Source organism: Aotus nancymaae, unplaced genomic scaffold, assembly GCF_030222135.1.
Source record: "Aotus nancymaae isolate 86718 unplaced genomic scaffold, 86718_ANA_hifiasm-v0.15.2.pri h1tg000188l, whole genome shotgun sequence".
NCBI classification, from domain to species: domain Eukaryota; kingdom Metazoa; phylum Chordata; class Mammalia; order Primates; family Aotidae; genus Aotus; species Aotus nancymaae.
This window is the reverse complement of record NW_026988603.1, coordinates 22,451-47,683: the sequence shown is the minus strand read 5'-3', so window position 1 is coordinate 47,683 and position 25,233 is coordinate 22,451. Positions and strand designations below refer to the sequence as shown.

The 25,233-nt window shown below is 40.3% G+C and overlaps 1 protein-coding gene across 1 annotated transcript in view; it reads right to left on the bottom strand.

Moving 5' to 3' along the window:
• LOC135273007 (uncharacterized) overlaps positions 1–18,818 on the bottom strand; it is a 77,284-nt gene extending 58,466 nt beyond the window's left edge. Inside the window, exons 1-7 of the mRNA XM_064371812.1 lie at positions 18,734–18,818; positions 17,311–17,437; positions 13,033–13,214; positions 12,499–12,568; positions 12,326–12,403; positions 4,965–5,107; positions 414–562 (exon numbers count right to left, since the gene is read on the bottom strand). Of these exons, the coding sequence (XP_064227882.1) occupies positions 414–562; positions 4,965–5,107; positions 12,326–12,403; positions 12,499–12,568; positions 13,033–13,214; positions 17,311–17,437; positions 18,734–18,818 (834 nt within the window). The remainder of the gene's footprint in view (positions 1–413; positions 563–4,964; positions 5,108–12,325; positions 12,404–12,498; positions 12,569–13,032; positions 13,215–17,310; positions 17,438–18,733) is intronic.
• Positions 18,819–25,233: the final 6,415 nt, after the last annotated feature.

Genomic DNA, 25,233 nt, shown 5'->3' with positions numbered 1-25,233 from the left:
ATTTTTGTAACTTTCTGTGAGCTTTATTATTTCAAAATAAAAAGGTTTTTTATTTTAAAATTTAGTGAATACAGGGACACACAACAATATGGATCAATCTTAGCAATAATATTCAAGTGAAGAAAGAAAATGACAAAGGATTATGATACTGTTTTTATAAAATTAAGACAAAGGAAAATAACTGATTGACACAAATGTAACAAAACTGTACAAAGAAGAAAAGCAAATTAAAAACAAAAACAGGATAGGATATAATGGTTAAAGAAGCAGCCAGGGACGGGTTTGAGGTATGCCATTTTACCAACACCTGTGCCACTATATAGACTGAGAGAGTTCACGCAGTTACAGTTTTCATTCCTTGGCATGCAAAGCGAGCATGAGTTGGTGCAGGGCAGGTGCCTGACGCCTCTCACCTTCACTCCTGTGGCCATGTCTGCCATGGAAAGGATGTCTCCTATGACGAGGCTTCGGCTGACAAAGTTCTTCGTTTTCTCTGCCTGAAAACATGACAGACTCAATATCAAGGTTTCCTTATGGTTTTCTGACTTGTTAAATTCACAGTCTTTATAATAAATGCATGTTACTTTTATAATGAAAAAATTCTGGTGCCTGTTACCCATGTGCGTATGTGTATGTACATGTGTGTGCGTATGTCTGTGTGCACGTGTCCATGTGTGCACGTGTCCATGTATCCACGTGTGTACGTGCATGTCTGTGTGTGTCTGTGTGTGTCTGTGTGTGTGTGTGTGTGTGTGTGTGTGTGCATGTGTACTGCTCCACCAGCAGCAGGATGATAACTAACCTTCCTTGGATGTCTTTCAATTTCCACATTGGCTAAAGCTCTCATCCCAAACACATTCTAGATTTTTCCCTCCCATAGATTTTCACAATGCTTCTCTCAAGCATTATTAATTTGATCAAACAGCAGGCTGTCAAGATTTATTACTCTTATCATGGCTCCAACCCAATACATCTTGTATTGATTTTTCCTAATATAGCTCAAGGCTTCAGCATAAACCACTGCATGACTCGTTATTACCAACAAATAATAAAAGACAACTAAAGCAGATATTTGCAGACTTTTTTAGAGGGCCCTTTGTTGCACAGATTCTCACAACAACCCTACATGGGAGGCTAACAGGACAGAAAAGACTGACGCCACATAACAGATAGAAAATCCCAGGCTCAGGGAGATCAAATGACTTGTCTCACCAGAGTCACCTGGTAAGTGAAGAGCAGTATCCCGTATCAGAATCTGGAGCTCCAGGATTTTCATCAGCACATCTTGCCACCAGCCCTCCCAGCTCCTCATTATTAAGCCAGAGGAAGGCATGGGACTCCGAGTGGCCCAGCCTTCCTCATTGGCCCGATTTTTCACCACCAGCCTTGTCCCTAAAGAGTACCTGACATCAACCTCTCTTGGGCCCCCAGTTCATCTTTCTGAGAGTCACTCTTTCTAGAATCATCACAACAAACCCTTCCTTGTCACCAGCTCTGTTTTAGCCAAACCAAAATCATCAGGAATAAGCACTGCCCCCCTAATTTCCAACTATTCATAGCTTTCTTCATATTTCATTCTCTTCATGTACACTGTCAATGCAGGTGTATGACTTTGCTATTAATGGTGTTCAACTGTGGTCATTTTTACTCACCATTTGAAATAATTGCAAGGACATTTACTGAAGAATCAACCTGAAATTTAGCCACCATAGAGCATTACAAATTATCTATGACAATTACTTCCCTTCCCTTTTCTCTGCAGGAGATAGTGACCTTTGCTATTACATCTGATGGGAAATGACAATAGGAGCTCGCCATTAATTCTCTGATGTTGATTTCAGCATTATTTGTACTAATCCATGTCAAGATGCCAAACCAAAGTTCCAGAACTGAGAATAGGCTTAATAAGAATGACTGCCTTGCTGGTATATATTTTTAACATTTTTTTCACACATAATTTCCCTATTTTCTTTCATTCTTATTTTATTTCTGATTACTTGTTCTTAATTAAAGAATGTCTAATATTGATAAGTTTCACCTCTCATTGGAATGGCAGCACTAACTGAATGCTCTGTAATGATAATGATCAATCAACAGTTATGTGCTTTTCTGCATTCATTTTTGCAGCAATTCTACTGTATCAATAGCTGTCTTCATTTACACTTAATATATTCAAAGCAAATTAAATCTCCATAGTAGCATGTAAGTTTGTAGTGATTTTAAATAATAATAATTCCATAAATGTATGGATACTATACCCAAGCTTACAGTTTATCTTAAATTAGAGCTATTCACATTTATACTTAATAAATTCGGCCTCAAACAGAGAAGACAGCTTTTCTTAAAATACTCCCCTTTCTTTGTAGAGCACTTGATGTAACAGACCATTGTGATGTAATCATTTGTTATAAATTCTGCAAAAATTATATGTTTTTACAGAGTAGTCTCTAACAGACATATATACTTCTCAACTAAAACCACCATGATTCGGAACAGGTTGGATGTGTAGTCTGAGCTGTCTTTCCTCATGTTAGCCCACACGACCTCCTTTGCAACCCATGGGCAGCCTGGATCATGTTGCCAGCTGAGGGTTCAGAGCGGTCTCAATGGAATATTTGCTTCTTCTATCTTCTGGCTTCAATTTTTAGTTGTGTATTCTCAGCCTTACTGAATTCATGTCCTTTGTTCTAATTAGCATCAAATTATTTTAGAAAGAGGAGGTCAGCGGACAATGCACAAATAAATGAATTTCAAAGATTCAGTCGTCCAGAGCTGGCTCTAAGCAAGACTTTTGCCTCCTGGGCTAACCAGCCCTGGCCTTCCCACCAAAAGACCCCAAGTCTGGCCACTTCTTAACATCTCTTCACCACACTCCTATGCCCTGGACTATAATAACAGTCTCTTGACTGGCCTCCTGTGTCCACCCTGCCCCAAACATCAGGCACTATGAGTTTTTTATTATTAGTTACTATTAAAGTAAAATTTACAGCCAGTGAAATGCACAGAGCTTAAGCACACGAGTTATGGTCAATTATCTACCTGTGTAACCATCACATCAATCAAGAACACAGGGCATTCCCTTCCCCCCAGCAGGCGTCCCTACGCCCCTCTGCAGCTAGTCCCCACCTCTACAGGCAACCACTGTTCTCTTCTCTTTCTTTGTATTTTAGAGATGGAGTCTTGCTTCATAGCTCAGGCTGGAGTGCAGTGGTGTGATCGTAGCTCACTGTAGCCTCAAACTCTTGGCCTCAAGGGATCCTCCTGCCTCAGCCTCTTGAGTAGCTGGGATGACAGGTGTGCAATCACAGCCAGCTAATTTTCTTTTTTTCTGGAGACAAGGGTCTCACTATGTTGCCCAGGTTGGTCTTAAACTCCTAGTCTCAAGCAATCCTCCTCCCTCAGCCTCTCAATTGCTGGGATTACAGGTGTGAGCCGCTATTACCCCCAGCCTAACACTTCTCTTTGTATTACCATCCACTGTTTTGGCCTGTTCTTGAAATTACACAAGCAGGAAACAGTATGTGCTCTTCGGGGTCTGCCTTCTTCCATGCAAATGAAGCATCTGTGTTAAACTAAGGATATCCATAGTTCACTGTTTGAATGGTTTCCATCTATGAATAATTTATGATTTGTCTAAATGAAACTCTTTAGTGAACATTTGGGTTGCTTCCAGTTTCAGGCTCTGATCAACAAAGTTGACATAAACATGTATGCACAAATATTTTTGGGGACATGTGTCTGTTTCTCTTTTGTAAATCCTTAGGAATGCAACTGTGGGGTTAAAGTGTAGGTTTAGTTTTGTAGGGAACAGCCAAATGGTTTTTGAAAATGATCGTACCATTTTACACTCCTCCCAACAGTGAATGAGAGTTTAGTTTCTCCACATTCTACCAGCATTGTCCGTCTTTTCCATTTTTAGCTATTCTGGAGGGAGTATAATGTTATCTCACTATAGCTTAAAGCTGTATTTCTCGGGTGACCAGAGATGCTGAGCACATTTTCATATGCTTAACAGCCGTTTGTTAGTGTTCAAGTCTTTTGCCCCATTTTTAAAATTGGACCGTTTGTCTTTTTATCATCAAGTTCTAGGGACTTTTTATATAGTATAGGTACAAATTCTTTATATCTGGACTAAGTTCTTATTAGATACAGATTTTTTTGTATAGGTACAAATTCTTTATATCTGGACATAAGTTCTTATTAGATACAGATTTTTTTGTATAGGTACAAATTCTTTATATCTGGACATAAGTTCTTATTAGATACAGATTTTTTTGTATAGGTACAAATTCTTTATATCTGGACATAAGTTCTTATTAGATACAGATTTTTTCCTACTTTGTACATTGCATTTTTATTCTCTTAATGATGTCTTTTGATGAACAGCAGTTTTTAATTTTAATGTAGACCAATTCATCAGTATACTTTCTTTAACGTGTTCAAATGATTTCTGAGTCTCCTCTAAGAATCCCTGACTATCCTAATAGGACATTCTCTTTATTATTCTACAAATGGAGTAATTTTCAAGTCTCTGTTCAGGTGTCTAATGAGCCTCAAATTAGTTTTGGTGTAGCATGAGGTAGGGATGAAAGTTAATCTATATGCTTATCTAGTTGTTCCAGCATCGTTTATTGCAAAGACATTGCTTTCCCCATTGAATTGCCTTGGCAGCTCAACTGGTCATATATGTGAATGTCTTTCAGAACTCACCATTCTATTCCATTGATCTCATTGTCTTTCCTTATGCCAATACCACATGATCTTAAGCAGCTTTACAATGTAAGCGCTGAAGTCATGTAGTGACTCTTCTAACTTTGCAGTTTTTTCGAATTGTTTTAACTCTTCCAGGTCCTTTGCATTTCCATATATGTTTTGAATCAACCTGTAAATTTGGATCAAGGTACTACAACATTTTTAAAATAAGCGTCACGTTGTGTTCCTTTTTCCCTCTTCTCCCCCCGCACCATAGCGAACACCTCCAATGACTCCAGTTACCACTGCAAGAAAATCTAACCCTCTCACCAAACCCTCTATGTCTGGCCCTTCTTTCTCCTTGCTGGTTCCTGGGGCCACATAGTAGGCCAGCTGCACAGATCCTGGGAGTATTCTGTAACAAAGGGTATATCCATGTACTTCTGTTCTCTTCAAGGGCCTCTGACTACTCCAGGAAAGTCCAGTGTAGGAATGATGAAAGGTGACATTCCCATGGCTCTGTTTAAGGATATTTTTCTCTTCATGACATTATTGCAAGACCTGACAGTGTAGGATTTTCCAAATTCTTACCTCAAATTTAATACCTCTTCCCTTGGCAGCACAGGCTTACTACCAAATCCTAGTTACCTTGAAATTTTTTCTAATTATTAGTGTAATTACAGAATTGATTGATAGTGGTGGAATGAACATATCTTATTGACATTACCAGCTTGATGTACAAGCTTACTTTTCTGCAGCATTCTACATTTATTTTAATGGAAATTAATGGTTGCTTATAATTTTTGGCCCATGAGCAAATATTGTTCCCATTATTCTACATTGTGAGAGATAAATATATCACAGGACTACTTAAACACTCGATGGTCAAACAGTACTACCACTGAGCATTCATTCAGCACTTCCTATGTGCCCAAACACTGTCTGGACAACTTAACATGTGTTACAACATTTGAGCCTCACATCAACCCTTTAAGGTAAGTATTGCTATCATTTACACTTTGCAGAGAAAGAAACTGAGATGCAGAGAATTCAGAAACTAGCCCAAGGCCACAGAGTTCCTCAGTGAAGGAGCCAGTCATGAACCCTGTTCTGACTCTAAAATCAGAAACCCATAACCATTGCACGATGGTGAGAAAACTGTACTATAACCATCCCATATGCTTTTTAAATAAACAATGTAAGTATAAATACATATATAATATATTTTAAAAGACCAGATTGGCATATGTAAGCCTGTTACCAGTTATTTTTGGACAACAGAATTTTGCAATTGTGTATGTTTACCTGTATTTTTAACCTTTCTGTAATGAACATATATTACTTTAGAAAATGAGAAATTTTTCAGCATTTTTCCCAGTGATGGTTTGTGCATCTTTGTATAGTGTCTGTCTATAACTGACTCATCTATCCAAGCCTCACAGCATCAGTAGAAGGTAGAAAAGCAGACTTGGAAAACTGATAAGAGCCAAGTTGGCCCCAGTGCCAGGAACCAAAGGAAAAAAACCTGCAGTGTTTCAGGCTCAGTGTAGCCCAGAAGTCACAGCCCCCACTGGGCATGGCCGCTGCTGCCAACATGAATCCTAACCCTGCACTCTCCACCTGCACAAAACTCCTGCCTGCCGGGTAGTCCCTTTGGGAGCTTCTGATGGTTGAATTCCACTCATGTGCCCAAAACAAGCTTTGTCTTGTGGCAAGAAGGCAGCCACTGGAAAGCACTGATGCTACCTGCATTCTATGTTTGGACAGCCCCCAAATAGGACACCTGCCTCACCCGTTGAAGCAGTGTGGCCTCTCCCCAGGTGCTGTCATCAGGACAGCCTCCCTCAACCCCACATACACACAGGAGGTCACTGCCTGCTGGGCTCTGTGCGGCCTCCGTGGTCAGTGTCAACACCAGCTCACCCAGGAAGGCTGCCCGTACTAATGGCCCCTCTTGGAGCCACTTCCCTGTGATGGATGCACTCTAGTCCCTGACCCACCAGACAGTTCACACTTGGAAGACAGAGATGGTCTCCTATTCATCTTGAGTTACAAGACTCAATTCTCCCATCCCTCTGTTCTTTCTCCATCACAACAGAAAGACTGCAGTGTGGAGTTTCACCACACACAGCTGTGGAATTGGGCTAACTGGCTTGAATCCTGCCTTTGCTTTGTTTACTACTGAACTTAAGACAAGTTACCTTTTCTCTCTACATTGCAGTCTCCTGACCTGTAAAACAAGCACTATATTTACTTTATGGATTTGCTATGATCATTTAATGGAGCAATGTATGTAAAATGCTTATGAGCTCTCTTCCACTTGTCCCCTACTTCTATAGCTACTCCTCTCCACTTTCCTTTCTGGTCCTTCCCACCAGGCTCCACTCTTGGGCCTCCCCTTCTCTGTCAACATTCATGCCATGGGAATCCATCCAGCCTTATGTTTCTAAATTCATCTCCATGCTGATGGCTTTCTGGTACCTTGCCCCTAAACATCTCAAACATGTTTAGATGATCACATCTAAAGACTAGCTCCAGATTTAACATCACATCTCTTCTAGGCTTCCCACCCCAGTATATGGTGACCCCATCCTTCTAGTTGAGTTGCTCAGACCAAACACCAGGGAATCGTGTTTTCTTTCCTCTCTCTCACTCCACTTCCATGTATCAGTGTCTGTCTACTGATGGTTTTTCAGTAGAATCCCCATTCCTGCCACTTCTCATCACTTTGACTGCAATCACTGTGGTCCCAGCTAGTACCACCTCTCTCCCTGGTGACTGCTCAGCTCCCTGTTTGCAGTCCTGCCTCTCCTATAACATATTCCTAAGCCAGCAGCCAGGAACCCAGTCAGACAGGTCCTGTTCCACTCAGTCCCTCCAAGGCTTTCCATTTTATCCAGTCTGAAGAAAATCAAATACCTCATAAGGCCCTTCATACCCCAGGGACTCACCATCTCCCTGGTTGTCACCACCTCTCTCCTCCTCACTCACACTACTCACACCACATGGCACCTGTGATTCCATTAACAAGCCCAGGACACACCCACCCTAGGCCCTTCATGACTGCTGTTTCCTCTGCCTGGATGCTGTTCACTGACCTCCATCTGTGTCGCTTCCCCACCTCTTAGGCATCTGCTCCAATGTCACCTCATCATGAGCCCCCCATCTGTCCCTCTGACTCTCCTGAACACCTTGACATCTTCACTTAAAACAATCAACATATACACAACATAAAATTTACTATTTTAACTATTTTTAGGTGTACAATTCTCTGGCACTGAATATATTCACAGTGTTATGCAACCATCAACACTATCCTTCTCCAGAACTTCTTAATCTTCTCAAACTGAAAATCTGCACCCATTAAACACTAACTCCCACTTCTCCCTTCCCTCAGACTCAGGAAAGCCACCATTCCACTTCCAATATCTATGAATTTGACTACTCTAAATACTTCATGTAAGTACCCTATTTGTCTTTCTGTGACTGGCTTGTTTCACTCAGCATAATGTCTTCCAGGTTCAACCATGTTATAGGATGTGTTAAAATTTCCTTCCTTTTTAAGGCTGAATAATATCCCATTGTATGTATTACATACATGTTTTGTATGTTTTGTTATGCCATTCATCTGCCAATAGACATCTGGGTTATTTCTACCTTTTGGTTATTGGGAATAATGCCACTATTTACATGGATGTACAAATAGCTGTCTGAGTTTTTGCTTTCACTTCTTTTGAGGTATATACCAAGAAGTGGAATTTCTGGTCTACATTGTAATTCTACATTTGATTCCTTAATGAAATGCCATACTGTCTTTCCCAGAGTCTTCATCATTTTACATTCCCACATCAGCACCAGCAATGCACATGGGTTCCAATTTCTCCACATCTTCTCCAACACTTGTTCTTTTCTGGGTATTTTTGACAATAGCCATACTAATGTGTGCGAAGTGGTATCTCATTGTGGTTTTATTTGCATTTCCCTAATGATTAGTGATGTTGTGCATCTTTTCATGTGTTTATTGCCATTTGTATATCTTTGAAGAAATATCTCTTCAACTCTTTGACCATTTTTTAATCTAGTTGTTTGGTTTTCTTCTTGTTGAGTTGTAGGAGTTCTTTGTGTATTCTGGATATCAATCCCTTAATAGATATAAAATGTGCAAATATTTTTTTCATTCCACATATTGCCTTTTCATTCTGTTGATAGTGTCCCTTGACACACAAAAGATTTTGATTTTGATGTAGTCCAGTTTATTTTTATACAAATGTTTACTAAAGTGTCTTTTAAAATTGTTTTCAATAATTAGATAATTTTTATTCTGAAAATCTATCTATGTTTTTCAAAAGCCTGTGTTTTTGGTGTCCTATCCAAGAAATCATTGCCAAATCCAACGTTATGAAGCCCTTTTTGTTTTATTTGAATTATTAGTTCTCACTCTTACATTTAGGTCTTTAATCCATTTTGAGTTAAATTTTGGATATGGTGTAAGGCAAGCTTCCAACGTCATTTTTGCTTGTAGATATCCAGTTGTTCCAGCATCTTTTGTTGAGAAAACTGCCCTTTCTTCACTGAATGGTCTTGGCACCCTTGCCAGGAATCATTGACCACATATGTGAGGTTTTATTTCTAGGGGATGTTTCTTCAATTCCATTGGTCTCTAAACTTGTCTTTATGCCAGTTCCACACTGTTTTGACTACAGTAGCTTTACAGTAAATTTTGAAATCGGAAGTGAGAGACCTCCAACTTTGTTCTTCTTTTCCAAGATTGCTTTGGCTATTCAGAGTCCTTTGAGATTCCATGTGAATTTTAGGATGAGTTTTTATATTTCTGCAAAAATCATCTTTGAGATTTGGATAGGAATTGCACTGAAACTGTAGATTGCTTTAGTAGTGTGGACATTTTAACAATATTAAGTCTTCCCATTCATGAACACAGATGCCTTTCAATGTATTTGTATATCCTTTTATTACCTTCAGCAATTTTGTACTTTTCCATGTACAAGTTTTTAACTCTTTGGTTAAGTCTGTTCCTGAGTATTTTATCTTTCTGATGCTATGATAAGTAGAAATTGTTTTCTCAATTTCATTTTGGATTCTTCATTATTAATGTATAGAAATGCAACTGATTTCTGCATGTTGATTTTTATCTTGTAATTTTGCTGAATTTATTAGTTCTAACAAACTTTTTGTGGAATCTTGGGGTTTTCTACATAAAAGATCCTGTCATTTGCTCACAGAGACTATTTTACTTCTTCTTTTCCAATTTATCACACGATTTTTATGCCCAGCATCCATCACCACCTGATATACTAGAAATGTACTTACTAGTTTATAGTCCGACTCCTCCCAGACTAAAAAGTAAGCTCCATCAAGACAGATAATTTCTGCCTGCTTTGTTCACTGCCCATTGAGCAATGCCTGGCTCACCACAGCTGCTCAATAAATAATTTAAAAAACAAATGAATCACTTTGGCTGGCACATGGAAGGGACTTAGCAAAAGGTAGCAGGAAATAATTATCATTTTTTTACATAGTATTTCACTGCATGAGTAATAATAAAGGCTTAAAATGAAGACTTTTTTTTAAATGCAGAATGGTTACAGTGTCAAAAAACAAATAGTACCACAATTCCAGCTGCACTGGAGTTCCAGGGCAGCTCCAGCTCACTCCCTGGCATGCCCCACTTTCAAGTAATTCCTGTGGCTATCGCAGATGACAACTGCATTCAGGTGCCAATCTACACAGAGGGATTTCTATAAACAGACCACTCTGTCCTGTCGTCTCCGCCCAAATCCTTCAAGATATCCCATGTGGCCAGGGCTGACCTGACGAAAGTGCTGGCCAAGTGGCCAGTGTCCAAGTCCAGGGAGCTGGAGCTGGGACAGGGATGCCTGCCAAAGACAGCACATAGGACTAAGAGCCAGGGGAGCCTGTCACAGCCCACTAGGAGAAGCCTGGGTTCCAGTACAAACAGAAGCCAGAGGGCCAAGGGGGAGCCAAGGCCAGGGTGGCAGAGCCAAGAGCTCAGACTCTGTCCGTTGGTCAGGAGCCAGTCCTGGGATGGGTGGTGGAGTACAGTGGTCACAGTATGCAGCACTCTCTGGGGCTGGCACTGGAAGTGGCAGACAACAGCGCAGGGCCTGGGTGGGTTGAAACTGGGACAGGACAGACAGCTTCAGCTTCTTGGCAGATTCCTGGCTCAGCTCCTTTTACACAACACATTCAGGGCTTAAATGTAATTGCTTCCTGGGAAAGGCTGTTTCTTTGCTCAGGGTCTGAGTAGAAAAGTAACCACCCTCCCTCCCATTCCCAAACACCTTTTAAGGTGAGCTGACCTTAGAACATTCTTCCATTTTAGATCTGATCACTTACCTGCTATTTCTCTAGATATAAAAACACCTCAAACTAAGATTACCAAAAATTCTGATAAAAATAATAATCATAATATATGTAATATAAATATAAAGCAACCAATATTCTACCAGTTCCCCTCTGATCTGCTGAGATTGAGCTTCCTGAGAAAATAGTGGATGATTTAAATCAGTGACTCTCAAACTTTATGGTCCCTGGACCTTTTTTGAGGATTCCAAAGAGGTTTTGTTTGTCCAGGTTATAGCTATCAATTTACCATATTAGTAATTAAAACTGGGAATTAAAAAAATTATATTAGTGTATATGGCATAATTTTTATGAAAAATAATAATTTCAAAAAAATCCATGAAAAGAATGGCATTGTTTCACATTATTCTAACATCTGGCTCAATAAAAGATAGCTGCACTTTCATATCTGCTTTTGTGTGATATGTTGCTTTGGTTGAGGTTTATGACAAATATCCAGTGTCTCACACGCACATAGTTGAACATATACTTTCCAGGTAGCACCTGAAAGGGTCTTGGGGACACAAAGTGGTCCTCGGACCTTACTTTGAGAACCACTGGTTTAGATAATGATGGTGCAACTATGTTCCTTGCTTGTGAGGATCATGGGGATAAAAACCAGAGCTCTGCATGAGAGAGAGAATGGTTGTAGGGTGGTGGGGGGAAGGAGTCACGGGTAGGTCCTTCATTATCCAGATATATGTCCCCAACCTGCACTACACTGAAAACAGCCCAGCTAGCTCCTTCCTGGGGAAAGGTAATGTTGAGATAGAGTTTCCCTATGAGCCAGTCCCAAACTCTGAATGGTAGGGACCAAATGCTTAATGGGAACAATTTTGGGGAAATAGGGTGCAGGGAAGGAGGCATAGTGCAGCAGTCCTCAACCCCAGACACAGTGAGTCACCTGGGAGATGTAAAGGCTGCCTTGATTGGCCTGAGCAAAAGCCTTCACAGCAGAAGTTTTGAAAGTTGTCTGGCTGATTCTATCGTGCAGTCAGGGACAAGCACCACCTGTTTGACGTGGGCTCAGGAAGCAGAGCACCTGGGTTTGAATCCCTGGTTCACTAGTATTTATATTTACAACTCACTAATTGTATAACTAACCTCAGGCCAATTACTCAGCTTCAGTTTACTTATCTGTAAAATGGGAATGCCATGAGGAATGTTGTGAATATTGAATGACATCATCCATTTAAAGTTCTTAGTGCTGGGACTGGCACAGAGCATGTACTCAGTCAACTTGAACTGTCACGGTCTGTTAAGGTGAAGATCAGTGCAGGCTGTCAGCTTGTCAGCTTCCAGGGATGAGTATCCCTGAGGAAGCTGTCCCCTATGCAGGACAAGACACTGACACAAAGTACATGTTAAGACCTGGGTCTTCTGTCTCTGCATCTGTAAATAGAGGTAATTGGTGACTCCCCCAACCCAGGATCCAATTCTGGAAACTTCAGGGGAACAAGAGACCTCTTGGCTGAGGTGCACGAAGGTGATGTCACTAGAAACAAGTGCAGGAGAAGTCGGCACTGAGAGCAATGATGGTGCTGACACTGTGTGTGTGTATCCGTGTGTGTGTGCATGCACACTGTGAAATCAGACTCATACTGTTTCTTCCCTTTAAAATTATTGAAACATCTCAAACCTATTACAGATGGCAGAGAAAAAACACAGTGTAGAAATATTTCAATGGCTTACTCTTGGCCTGCAGACTGTCCATAGAGACCTGGAGCGAATGAGACTCCCTCCTCATTTGTCCCCTAGAACATCATCATTACACATTACACACTGCGTTCTGCCTCGGAGCTCATCGGGTCATCCACAAAAGTGAAGAGCAACACAAAAGGGGGGCCCAGGAAAAAACACAGCCAGGCCTTGCATGCTCCCTGAGCAGGCAGGACAGCCATGACTCAATCGTTTTATTAAGAGGCAGGATGAATCATGTAACACTTCTTCTAGAATTACTGGATGTGGACAGCTCCTCCAGCTGTTTACAGGGTGGAATTTGAGAGCCTTCAAACACAGATGTGCCGCTGAGTCTCATGATATCTGCCCAGTGAGATGAGCTTGCCGCACTGACGGCCAGTTTCATTTCCTTCAGGTTTATTGGCTTTTGCGAATTCACACTGAGAGAGGTGCCAAACAGGCTGAGATAATTCACAGAAATGAACTGGAGGGATCGTCAAGGGCCAATCCTGTGCCTCCTGGAGGAATTATATCTAATCACCCAGGACAGAGAGTTGTCCAGGCTGCCTAAGGCCACTAAGCAAGCCAGGAAAATGGGAATATAATTGGATCCAGAGCTCAACACGCTTCATCAGGAGTGAGATTACAGAGGCTAATCCTTCAGACTCAGCAGGTCAGGATGCAATTAGCAAGCCTCATTAAGGGATCAGCTCTCACATCCGGGTCTTGAGTATTGACACTAAGTTAAGCCACAGACATGTTGGGCTGATTAAGGAAGCAAGAAACTGGCCACAGGCCAAGATTTCACCTTTAAACAGCCCCACACCGAATGTACTTGGAGGTGACTCTGATAGAGAGAGTGGTTGGCAGCAAAGAGGGTTGGGTGTGTGTGTGTGTGTGTGTGTGTGTGTGTGTGTGTGTGTGTGTGTGTGTGTGTGTGTTTGGTTGTGTTCACAGCTCTAAATGGATGTTCCATCAAGAGACAATTTCCTAGCTTGAAAATATCTGCCAACTGCTTGGTATGAAATGATTTTTTACACTTTGGAAGCACACTCCACTCTGCCGTGTGGGAGTTGTCCTGTGCCAAGTGAACATCCTTCCCTACGCTCCCCAGCTCAGCTGACACTGTAGTGCCCTCATCAGCATGGAGGTGGCTGCAGTACCCCAGTGCAGGTTGTGCCAAGGCTCTGCCTGGAATTCCTTCCTGAGAAGATTCCAGGCTTGGTCCTTGTCTCCTTAGACAACCTACCAAAGACTGGTGGGGCTGTCAGGGAGTGGGAAGGATCTCCTTTCAAGTGTGGATCCCAGGCCCCCACTAGCTCCAATCTACACTCCACAAAGAAAGGCATCCCTGCGGTCTTCTGAACTGGGAGGGCCCCATCCCTCAGTCCTCAGACTCTCCCTCCCAGAACATGCTGGGCAGGGAGTGAGGTAGTGGGCTGCTGCAGGAGAGGATCAGCTCTTCAGCCTGTGGCCAAGCTGCAGCTATCCCAGTTCAGGCTCCTCCCCTAGGGGGGTCTCACAGGAGAAGTGGTGTTAGGTTTTTTGTTTGTTTTTTCACTTTAAGACAGGGTCTCACTCCGGTTGCTCAGGCTGGAGTGCAGTGGTACGTTCATAGCTCACTGCAGCCTCAACCTCCTGGGTCTCAAGCCATCCTCCCATCTCAGCCTCAGAAATAGCCAGGAGTACAGGTGGGCACCGCCATGCCTAGCTAGTTTTTGTTTTGTTTAGTTGTTGTTTTTTGTTTATTTGTTTTTGAGACAGAGTCTCACTCTATTGCCCAGGCTGGAGTACAGTGGCACAATCTCAGCTCACTGCAACATCCGCCTCCTGGTTCAAGGGACTCTCATGCCTCAGCCTCCTAAGTAGTTGGGACTACAGGCATGCACCACCACACCTGGCTAATTTTTGTAATTTTTTTTCTTTAGTAGAAACGGTGTTTTGCCGTGTTGCCCAGGCTGGTCTCAAACTCCTGGCCTCAAGTGATCCACCTGCCTCAGCCTCTCAGAGTGCTAGGATTACAGGCGTGAGCCACTGTGCCTGGTCAGTTTTTGTATTTTTTGTGGAGACAGGGTTTCACCACATTGCCCAGGCTAGTTTTGAACTCCATCAGCCCATCTTGGCCTCCCAAAGTGCTGGGATTACAGATGTGAGCCACCAGGTCCTGCTGCGGTATATTTTTTCCCATGTCCAGTGTTAAGAAAGCCATGAAGCTGAATGAACTTGGCTAAAATATATCGCTCCTGATACTGACATACAAAGGAACTCACTAACATGTATTTTTTCTTTCTTTTCTTTTTTCATGAGGCCAAATTGACTAAAATAATAATTTAGAATGATAATTTTTAGACAAATGAGACATAAACTTCGGCTAAGTCTAAAGTGCCTTACAAGCCCCTGAAATGAGTTATTTCTATTTCCCAGCTATTTATCTTTATCCCTAAAATTATGTTGGTTTCGTGAACAAATATTTTATTACTTCTGCTGATACTCCTATTCCCTAGCCTGTGAGATTGGAAAAGTAAATGTGTGGGTCAAGGGAAGGGTTCATTAGGTTAGTGGGAGTGGGACAGAAAAAGGGCCTGAGGAAGACACTCTCCTCACTGAGAGGTGTCTGTCAGCTGCCCTCAGCATGAGATCAACAGGCTTAGCAAGTCACAAAAGTGAACAAAACAAAATCTCTAAGCAAATGAACACAGAAACAGAAAACCAAATACTTCATGTTCTTACTTATAAGTGGGAGCTAAACACTGAGTACACACAGACACAAGAAAATAATAGGCACAGGGGCCTACTTGAGGGACGAGGGAAGGAGAAGGGTGAGGGTCAAAAAACTACCTATCATGAGTTCTGTGCCCACTACCAGGGTGACGAAATACTCTGTATACCAAATCTCCACAATGTGCAATTTGCCCATGTAACAAACCTGCACACATCCCCTCTAAACCTAAAATGAAAGTTGTAAAGAAAAAAATCTCTGTCTCTCTCTCACACACACATATACAAACACATGAGGATACCAAAATAACAATGACACCAGATCCTGAAATGCACATTTTAACAGAGGTAGACCCATGGTAAACTTCACTCTCTGAACTGTCAAAGCTCTCATTTCATCCAAACTTAAATCTTACCTGTGAAGAACAGATATGAAATAAGACAGCCAATAGCTGGTGACTGAGAGGAAGCTGTGGATGCTTCAATCCCAGGCTCATCTAGAGAAGCTGTGTCCATTGTAACACTTGTTTGATACTGTGCACACTGTGTGTGTTACACAGACTGGGTGTTCAATACAGCCAGGCACAGGGAGGGAGAGAAGGAAGGATTTCCTGACAAAACAAAACTACCTTTTTTTTTTTTTGAGATGGAGTCTTGCTCTGTTGCCCAGGCTGGAGTGCAGTAGTGCAATCTCAGCTCACAGCAACCTCTGCCTTCTGGGTTCAAGTGATTCTCCTGCCTCAGCCTCCCAAGTAGCTGGACTACAGGTGCCCGCCACCACACCCATCTAATTTTTGTTTGTATTTTTAGTAGAGACAGGGTTTCACACATTGTCCAGGCTGGTCTCGAACTCCTAACCTTGTGATCCACCTGCCTTGGCCTCCCAAAGTGCTGGGATTACAGGCATGAACCCCCACACCCGGCCAAGACCATCTTAAAACAAGACTGCAGCACCTCCTGCTCTGCAGGGCATTGAAGATTGTCTGAGATGACTTAAAGCAGTATTTGGGAGATGGGGGAGAGGGAGTGACCTGTGTGTTACAAGAAGTGGACTGTGGTGGCCGTAAGAATTGCCACTCAGGGTTGCCTTTGAGAGTACCTGCCTCCAGCTACCACACCTTTGAATTAACAGAGTAATTGTTAAGTATGTTCACCACTAGGCTGCTCATCCCTTGGCTGCTCCCAGCTGATGATGGTTGAGCTTCGCAAGTTTCTAGAGTCAGGCCATGCCTGCCCAGGAGATGACCTGATCTGGGACCCTCACTTTCCTGCAGAGACTTTGTCATCGCTGCACTGTGGTCTGAGCCTTTCCTGGCTCAAACCTTTCCTCCCTCTCTCTTTTCAAGAAGGCCAGACCCAAGTGCCTTTGTTCTGAGGGTTCTCCCCACCAGTCTAGCTCCCGCCCACTTATCATTCACAGGTGTTTTCTCCCATTAAATTTCTTGACATCTAACCTCATCTTGGCCCCTACTTCTCAATGAACCTAAACTGACATGGAAGGAGAGGTTTCTCCTTAGCCATCTAAAATGTTTCATGCAAAGCACAGCCTGAGCCTGGAAGACTTCACTCAGGTTTGATTTCAGAGCTAGAGGATATGAAAAGGATGGCTTAACAATAGAAAACCTTCTTGGAGATACCCACCCCACAACAGAAAAACACCAGAGCAAAACACACCCATCTTCCTCTCCTTCAGTTTCAGTGGGACATTGCTCTTCCTCTCTACCCTATAATCCTCCAAAAGCAGGAGGGGATGCTCCAATTCCTCTCTACAAGGCTGAAAGGGGAGTTCATCTTCCACCTCTTGACTTGCAGAGCAGATAGAGTGTCTGAGTTCCCTACCTGGTGCACACCTTGGTGGGCGAAGTAGGGAGCTGATCTTCTATCTCCTGCCCAGCAAAAGCAGGTGGTGCCAGGGTAACATTAGTGGAGTCCAGTGGTGGCCATCTGTACCCAGCAACAACAAGGCCTAGCAAGGAGATGCGAGGTAAGTCTAGTCACACCCTGCTTCACACCAACACCCCATCAGCAGGATCCAATGGGAAGCTGAGACTCTACCCCTTCTTGGTATTGACAAGGAAAAAGGAGGTGATAGGACAAAGGGTCAGTTGGCACTTGATTCACTCCTCTCCTTCCCTGATGTCATTAGTGCCCAGAAGAGAACTGAGCTTCCATCCCAAACTGGTAACAAAAAGTGATGTGGGTCAGCCTTCAACTTCCCCCTTCCTGGTGGCAGCTCAGCCCAGTGGGGAGGGGATGATCTCACATCCTCATTTGAAGGCAACTGAGGCAGTGAGATTCAAAGCCCTACTTCAGTTGAGTAGGTGTCAGCAGGCCAAAGAGGGGAGCTGAACTTCTACTCCACACATTTTCAACAACTGTAAGTCAGCTCAACAGGAAGCTGAATATACATGGCTATCTGAACATCCCAATATAACTCAACAAGGGATTCCCTGCTAAAAAATATTCAATCAATCTCGAGCCACATAATAAAATGTCCAAAATGTCCAGGACACAATAAAAAATTGCACATCATACCAAGAACCAGCAGAACACATACAAAGACTTTACTAGGAACCAGCACAGCAAAAAGGAACATCACAACATGAATAATAAAGAAATCAACAGATACCAACACCAAGATTAATCAGACATTGGAATTATCTGATAAAGATTTTAAAGCAACCATCACAACAATGCTTCAATAAGCAATTATCATTTCTCTTGAAATAAATGGGGGAAAAAACAGAAAATTGTACCAAAGAAGTAAAAGTTAATAGAAAAGAAGCAAATGGAAATTGTAGAACTGAAAAATATGAAAACCACACCTTTGAATTAATGGAGTAATTGTTAAGTATGTTCACCACAAGGCTGCTCATCTCCTGGCATAACCAAATTGGCTTAAAATCTGGCTTAACCAAATTTTTTAAATCTCACTGGATGAAGTCAAGAATACAGCATAGATGATGGAATGGTGACAGAATCAGTGAATAGAATAGTGACAGAATAGAGTTAGTAAACCTGATGACAGATTGCTGTGGTCTAAATGTAAGTCCTTCAAAATTCATATGTTGAATCCTAATCACCAAGGTGATTATATTAGAAAGTAGGGACTCTCGGAGATGATTAGGTCATGAGTACTTCACCCTTATGAATGAGATTTACATCCTTACAAAAGAGGTCTCAGAAAGCTGCCTTGCTCCTCCCACTATGTTAGGACATGGCAAGAAGGCACCATTTATGAACTGGAAATCAAAACACTCACCAGACACTAAAGCTTCTGGTACCTTGATCTTGGACTTCCCAGCCTCCAGAACATGAACAACAAATTTGTTATTTAAAGGCAACATGATCTAAGATATTTTATTACAGACTAGAACACAAATCAATAGAATTTGTCCAATCTGAACAACAAAGAAAATATAGACTGAAAAATAAGGTAACTACTTCTCAGGAATATTTGAGACAATAGCAACAGAGCCAACATGCATATATTCAGTTTCAGAAGACAAAAAGAGAGAGATTGGAAAAGTAGTATAAGATATAATAGTTAAACACTTCCCCTTCTGGTAAAAGACATAATGAACCTACAGGTTCAGTAAGATAAGCAAATAATTAGCTAATCGCAAACAAGCCCAGGTCAAGAAACATCATAATTAAATTTCTGAAAACTAAAGCCAGGGAAAAACTCTTGAAAGCAGCTAGAGAGAAATGATGCATTACTTATAGGGAAAAACCAATTGGAATGACAACAGATTTCTCACTGGAAACTATAGAGGCCAGAAATAAGTAGCTCAACATTTTTCAGATACTGAGACAAAATAACTGTCAATGGCAAATTTTATATTAAGTGAAGATATCCTTCAGGAATGAAGAAAAGAAGAATAAAAACCTTCTCAGGCAAAAAAAATCTAAGAGAATGTTTGCCAGCAAGGTGACTTTTAAAGAATGGCTAAAGGTAGTTCTCTAAACAGACAGGAAATGATAGGAGAAGAAGGATAGAACTTTCAGAAAAGAAAGAACATAAGAATGAGTAAAAACATTGTAAACTAGATTACTTATTATGCGTTTTTAATAGACTGTTTTTAGAGCAATTTTAGGCTCACTGCAAAACTGAGTAGAAGGTACAGAGATTTCCCATATGTTCCCGCCCCAACTTGTGCATAGCCTCCCTTACTATCAAAATCCCCCACCAGAGTGGTATATTTATTACCGCTGATGAACATACATTACCCATCATTATCACCCAAGTTCATACTTTGCATTAGGGTTCACTCTTGGAATTGTACATTCTGTGGGTCTGGATAAATTTATAATGACATGTATCTACTACTGTAGTATCGTACAGAGTAGCTTCACTGCCCTAAAAATCCTCTGTGCCATGCCTCCCCCAACCCCTGGCAGCCACTGATCTTTTTACTGTCTCCATAGTTTTGCCTTGTCTAAGATGTCATACAGTTGAAATAACGCAGTATGTAGGCTTTTGGATTGTCTTTTTTCACTTAGTAAATACCTTTAAGTCTCCATGTTTTTTTCATGGCTTGATACCTCATTTCTTTTTAGCCCTAAATAATATTCCATTTCCTGGGGGTACTGCCATTTATTTATTTATCCATTCAACTACTGATTGACATCTTGGTTACTTCTAAGTTTGGGAAATTATGAATAGAATTGCTACAAATATCCATGTGCAGGTTTCTGTGTGCAAACAAGTTTTCCATTCCTTTGGGTAAATACCAAGGAAAATGATTACTGAACCATGTGGTAAGAAATCACCAAACTGTCTTCCAAAATAGCTATACCATTTTGCATTCTTACCAGCAATGAATAAGACTTCTTGTTGTCAGCATTTAGTGTTGTCAGTGTTTTGGATTTTGGCCATTCTAACAAACATGTAATGGCACCTCATCGTTGTTTTAATGTGTGTTGCCCTAATGACATATGATGTTAAGCATTTTTAATATGCTCATTTGCCTGTTATATATCCCCTTTGGTGAGGTGTCTGTTAAGGTCTTTGGCCCATTTTTTGATGAGGCCCATTTTTTGATAAAGTTGTTTTCTTATTGTTGAGTTTAAAATGTTATTCGTATATTTTGAATAACAGTCTTTTATTAGATGTATCTCACAATCCATGGCTTGTCTTTTTATCCTTTTGACATTGTTTTTCACAGAGCAGAGAATTTTCATTTTAATAAAATTTAATTTATCAATTATTTCTTTCATAGATCATGGCCTTGGTGTTGTATCTAAAAAGTCATTACCAAATACAAAGTCATATGGACTTTCTTCTAGATCTTCTAGGAGTTTTACGGTTTTACATTTTACATTTAGGCCTGTGATCCATTTTGAGTTACTTTTTGTGAAGGGTGTAAGGTTTATGTGTAGATTTATGTGGGGGTTTTTTGTATGCTGATGTCCTGTTGTTATAGCAGCATTGGTTGAAAAAGCTATCTTTTCTCCATTATATTGTTTTTGCTCCTTTTTCAAAGGTCAGTTGATTATATTTATGCGAGTCCATTTCTGGACTTTCTATTCTGTTTCATTTATCTATTTGTCTGTTCTTTCATCAACACTATACTGTCTTAATTACTGTAGAGTTGTAGTAAGTCATGAAACCAGTAGTGGCAGTCCTCCAACTTTGTGCTTCTTCTTCAGTTTTGTATTGGCTATTATAAGTCTTTTGCCTCTCCTACTAGGCTTTAAAATCAGTTTGTTGATATCCGTAAAATAACTTGCTCTGATTTTGATTGCGATGACATTTAATCTATAGATCAAGTTGTACAGAACTGACATCTTAACAATATTGACTTTCCTCTCCATGAACATAGAATATCCCACCATTTAATTAGTGATTTTTTTCATTCATGACTTTTTGAAATAATATTTAATGTCTAAAGCAAAAATTATAAAACCATCTGATGTGGTGCTCTGTGTAGGTTGAAGAAATACTTCAAACAATTTGGCCAGGGGCAGTGACTCATGCCTATAATCCAAGCACTGTAGGAGGCTGAGGTGGACACATTGCTTGAGCCCAAAAGTTTGAGACCAGCCTGGGCAATGTGGCAAAATCCTATCTCTACTAAAAGTACAAAAAAATCAGCTGGATGTGGTGGTGTGCATGTGTAGTCCCAGCTACTTGGGAGGCTGAGGTAGGAGGATTGCTTGAGCCCAGGAGGCAGAGGTTGCAGTGAGCCAAGATCACACGACTGCACTCCAGCCTGAGTGACAGAGTGAGACTCTGTCTCAAATTTTTAACAAAGGACTGAAAAATTATATTTTAAAATTGGAAGAGTAAAGGGACCTAAATGAAAGTTAGGTTTCTATACTTCACTCAAGTGGTAGGACAACACTAGTAAACTATGATAAGTTATGTATGTACTGTAATACCTCAAGCAACCACTAAGAAAATATAGAATGTGATATACTCTAAAACACAATAAATAAGTCAAGATGGTATCCTAAAATAATGTTCAAATAACCCACAGGAAGGTAAGAAAACAAAAAAAAAAATAGATAAATGAGAAACAGAAGAAACAAATAATAAAGTGGCAGATTTAAACATTGACATATCAATAATTACCCTAAATTTAAATGGCTTAAATACCACAATTAAAAGACAAAGATTGGCAGAATGAATTTTTTTAAAGTATAAAAATATGCTATCTGCAAGAAATCCATTTCAAATATAATGACATAGGCAAGTTGAAAGCTAAAAGATGAAAAAAGTTAAGCCATGTGAATGCTAATCAGAAAACATAGAAGTCAGTATATTTATATCGGATAGGGTAGATGTCAGAAAAAAGAACATCACTAAAGACAGCAAAAGACATTATAATTATAAAAGGACCAATCCACAAAGAAGACATAACAATCCTAAATGTGTACATACCAAACAACAAAGCCTCAAAATATATAAAACAAAATCTGATAAATCGTAAGATGTAGCAGTCTAGGACCAATCAGAAGATAGAAATCATGCAATAAGTTAAACAGATAAAGTTTAATACCAAGTATTACTATGATAAAATAATCATTTTAAGATATAGGGAAACTCCATATGGTAACCTCACACTGAGAGAGAGCACCTAAAAAAGGGAGAAAGTTGGAAGAGATACAGATCTCACTAGAAAAGATATGGTTCAGCCCACCAAACAGCAGAGAGGTTAACTGATTCGGCCAGGCCAGAGTTGTTCTGGAGTTTCTGGGATAACAGCAAACCATCCTTACAAATGCAGGTTGGGAAGCAAACCATCAGCAACTGGCGGTATGGGTGTATAGTAGGATGGCAGGCATCAGTGTGGACAGCGGGCCTTTAGAGCACATAGGCCACCTGGGAGCTTGCAAAGATGTAAGTTCAGATAAAGTTTAGCCTCAGCCTGATTCCATGGCGAGCTCTGGAAAATAAATGGCATCACAGAGTTGTCCCACTCTCTTAGTTAGTCATTTATTGCAAGGTACTCCCAAGGAGAAAGCATAACCTCAGGTATTTTCAGAGAAGTTAACTCCCATAATCAATGACAATTCAAAGGAGAAATGTTCATTTGGGGGTTGAAGTAAAGGGATCTTGGGTGTCAACAGCAATTGCTACAGCAGCTGACTAAAGAAGCTAGGGAAAAAATAACACATTAAATTAAAGAAAAAAGAATAAATTTTTCTTTAAAAAAAGTAATCAGAAAACAGAAAAACTAGTAACTAATAAATCCAAAAGCTGTATCTTTGAAAGCAACAACCACAAGAGGTTGTTGTTGAATATTGTTCTGGTGGTATTAGCCAGTACAATAAAACAAGGGAAAAAATTAGAGACATCAAAATTGGAAAGGAACAAGTAACACTATTACTATTTGCAGATGCACATAGCAGGTTGATTTATTGATGACACCTGTGCTTCATCTCTTCTTGACTCTTGCCCTTTGACACTCCAGTTCTCATTTAAGAGGCAGGGTCTATTTTCCTACTTCTTAAATCTGGGCTTAGCCAATGGAACATGCTTTGGCCATTAAAATATTGGTAGACCTGAGAAAAGCAAACACTTGAGTTAAGTGCTTATGCATTTTCCTATCTGTCTTGCCCCACGTGAATGCTAATGAAAAAAAGGTATCATATCCTGTGATGTTCATGGGAATATCCCTGAGTTAAGCTAAAAATATGCCTACACTACCCTGCTTGGGAGTAATATAAAGTAAGAGATATGTAAGAACAGCTCACTTGTCTTGGCCATAGTCATCCTACACCAACCTACCTCTAGGCAACCCTCAAATATGAGGGAATCCAACCAAGGTCAAAGGAACTGTCTATCCAATTCACGGCTGACTAAAATACATAAATGAGTTAGGACCAGAAGGTCCTCCCAGTCATGCACAGATGCACAAACAATAATAAACAGCTGTCATTTTGAGCTACTATATACTGCATTATAGCTAACAATAATATGATTGTACACCTGGAAGCCCCCAAGACAATCAACTAACAACTCCTACAAAAATAAGAGATTCAACAAAGGAAACACAATAAATCAATAGCTTTTATAAAGATACATTAAAAACCAGTTAGAAAATGCATGAAGGAAACTATCCCACTTGCAAAAGAAATGAAACAAAATAAAAATATAGGTTAGAATACATTTTTTAAATTTACAGAACTTAGATGAAAAAGCTTTCATCTATGTACATCTAAAGAACACAAGAGAAGACTTGGACAAATAGAAATGTGTGCCATGTTTTTTAATAGAAGACAATATCATAACAAAATCAATTCTACTTATGTTAATTCATACATTAAACATAATCCAAATAACAATGCCAACAAGTGATTTTAAAATTCATATATAAAAAGAAACAAAAATAGGAAAACTCTAAACCCAGGGAAGTATGATCTTTTCAGACAATAAGATGTGTGGCAAGATTGGCAAGCTGGATAAAAAGCCAAGACCCATCAGTATGTTGTCTTCAAGAGACCTGTGTCATGTACAAAGACACACAAGCTCAAAATTAATGGATGAAGAAAAATTTACCAAGCAAATGGAAAGCAGAAAAAAATCAGGGGTTGCAATCCTAGTTTCTGGAAAAAAAAAAAGACTTTCAACCAACAAAGATTAAAAAAAGACAAAGAAGGGCATTACATAATGGTAAAGGGTTCAATTCAACAATAAGAGCTAACTATCCCAAAATATATATGCATCCAATACAGGAGCACCCAGATTCATAAAGCAAGTTCTTAGAGACCTACAAAGAGACTTAGACTCCCACACAATAATACTAGGAGACTTTATGCCTTCACTGATAATATTAGACAAATCATCAAGACAGAAAATTAGCAAAGATATTTAGGGCCTAAACTCAGCTCTAGATCAAGTAGACCTGATAGATATCTACAGAACTCTCCACCCAAAAACAACAAAATACACATTCTTCTCAACACTACGTGACACTTACTCTAAAATTGATCACATATTTGGAAGAAAAACATTCCTCAGCAAATGCAAAGGAACTAAATTCATAACAGTCTCTCAGACTACAGAGCAATCAAATTAGAATTCAAGATTAAGAAATTCACTTAAAACTACAGGAAACTGAACAACCCCCTCCTGAATGAGTCTTGGGTAAATAATGAAATTAAGGCATAAATCAAGAAGTTCTTTGAAACTAATGAGAACAAAGAGAAGATGTACCAGAATCTCTGTGACACAGCTAAAGCATTGTTAAGAGGAAAATTTATAGCACTACATGCCCACATCAAAAAGCAGAAAGATCTGAAGTTAACACCTAA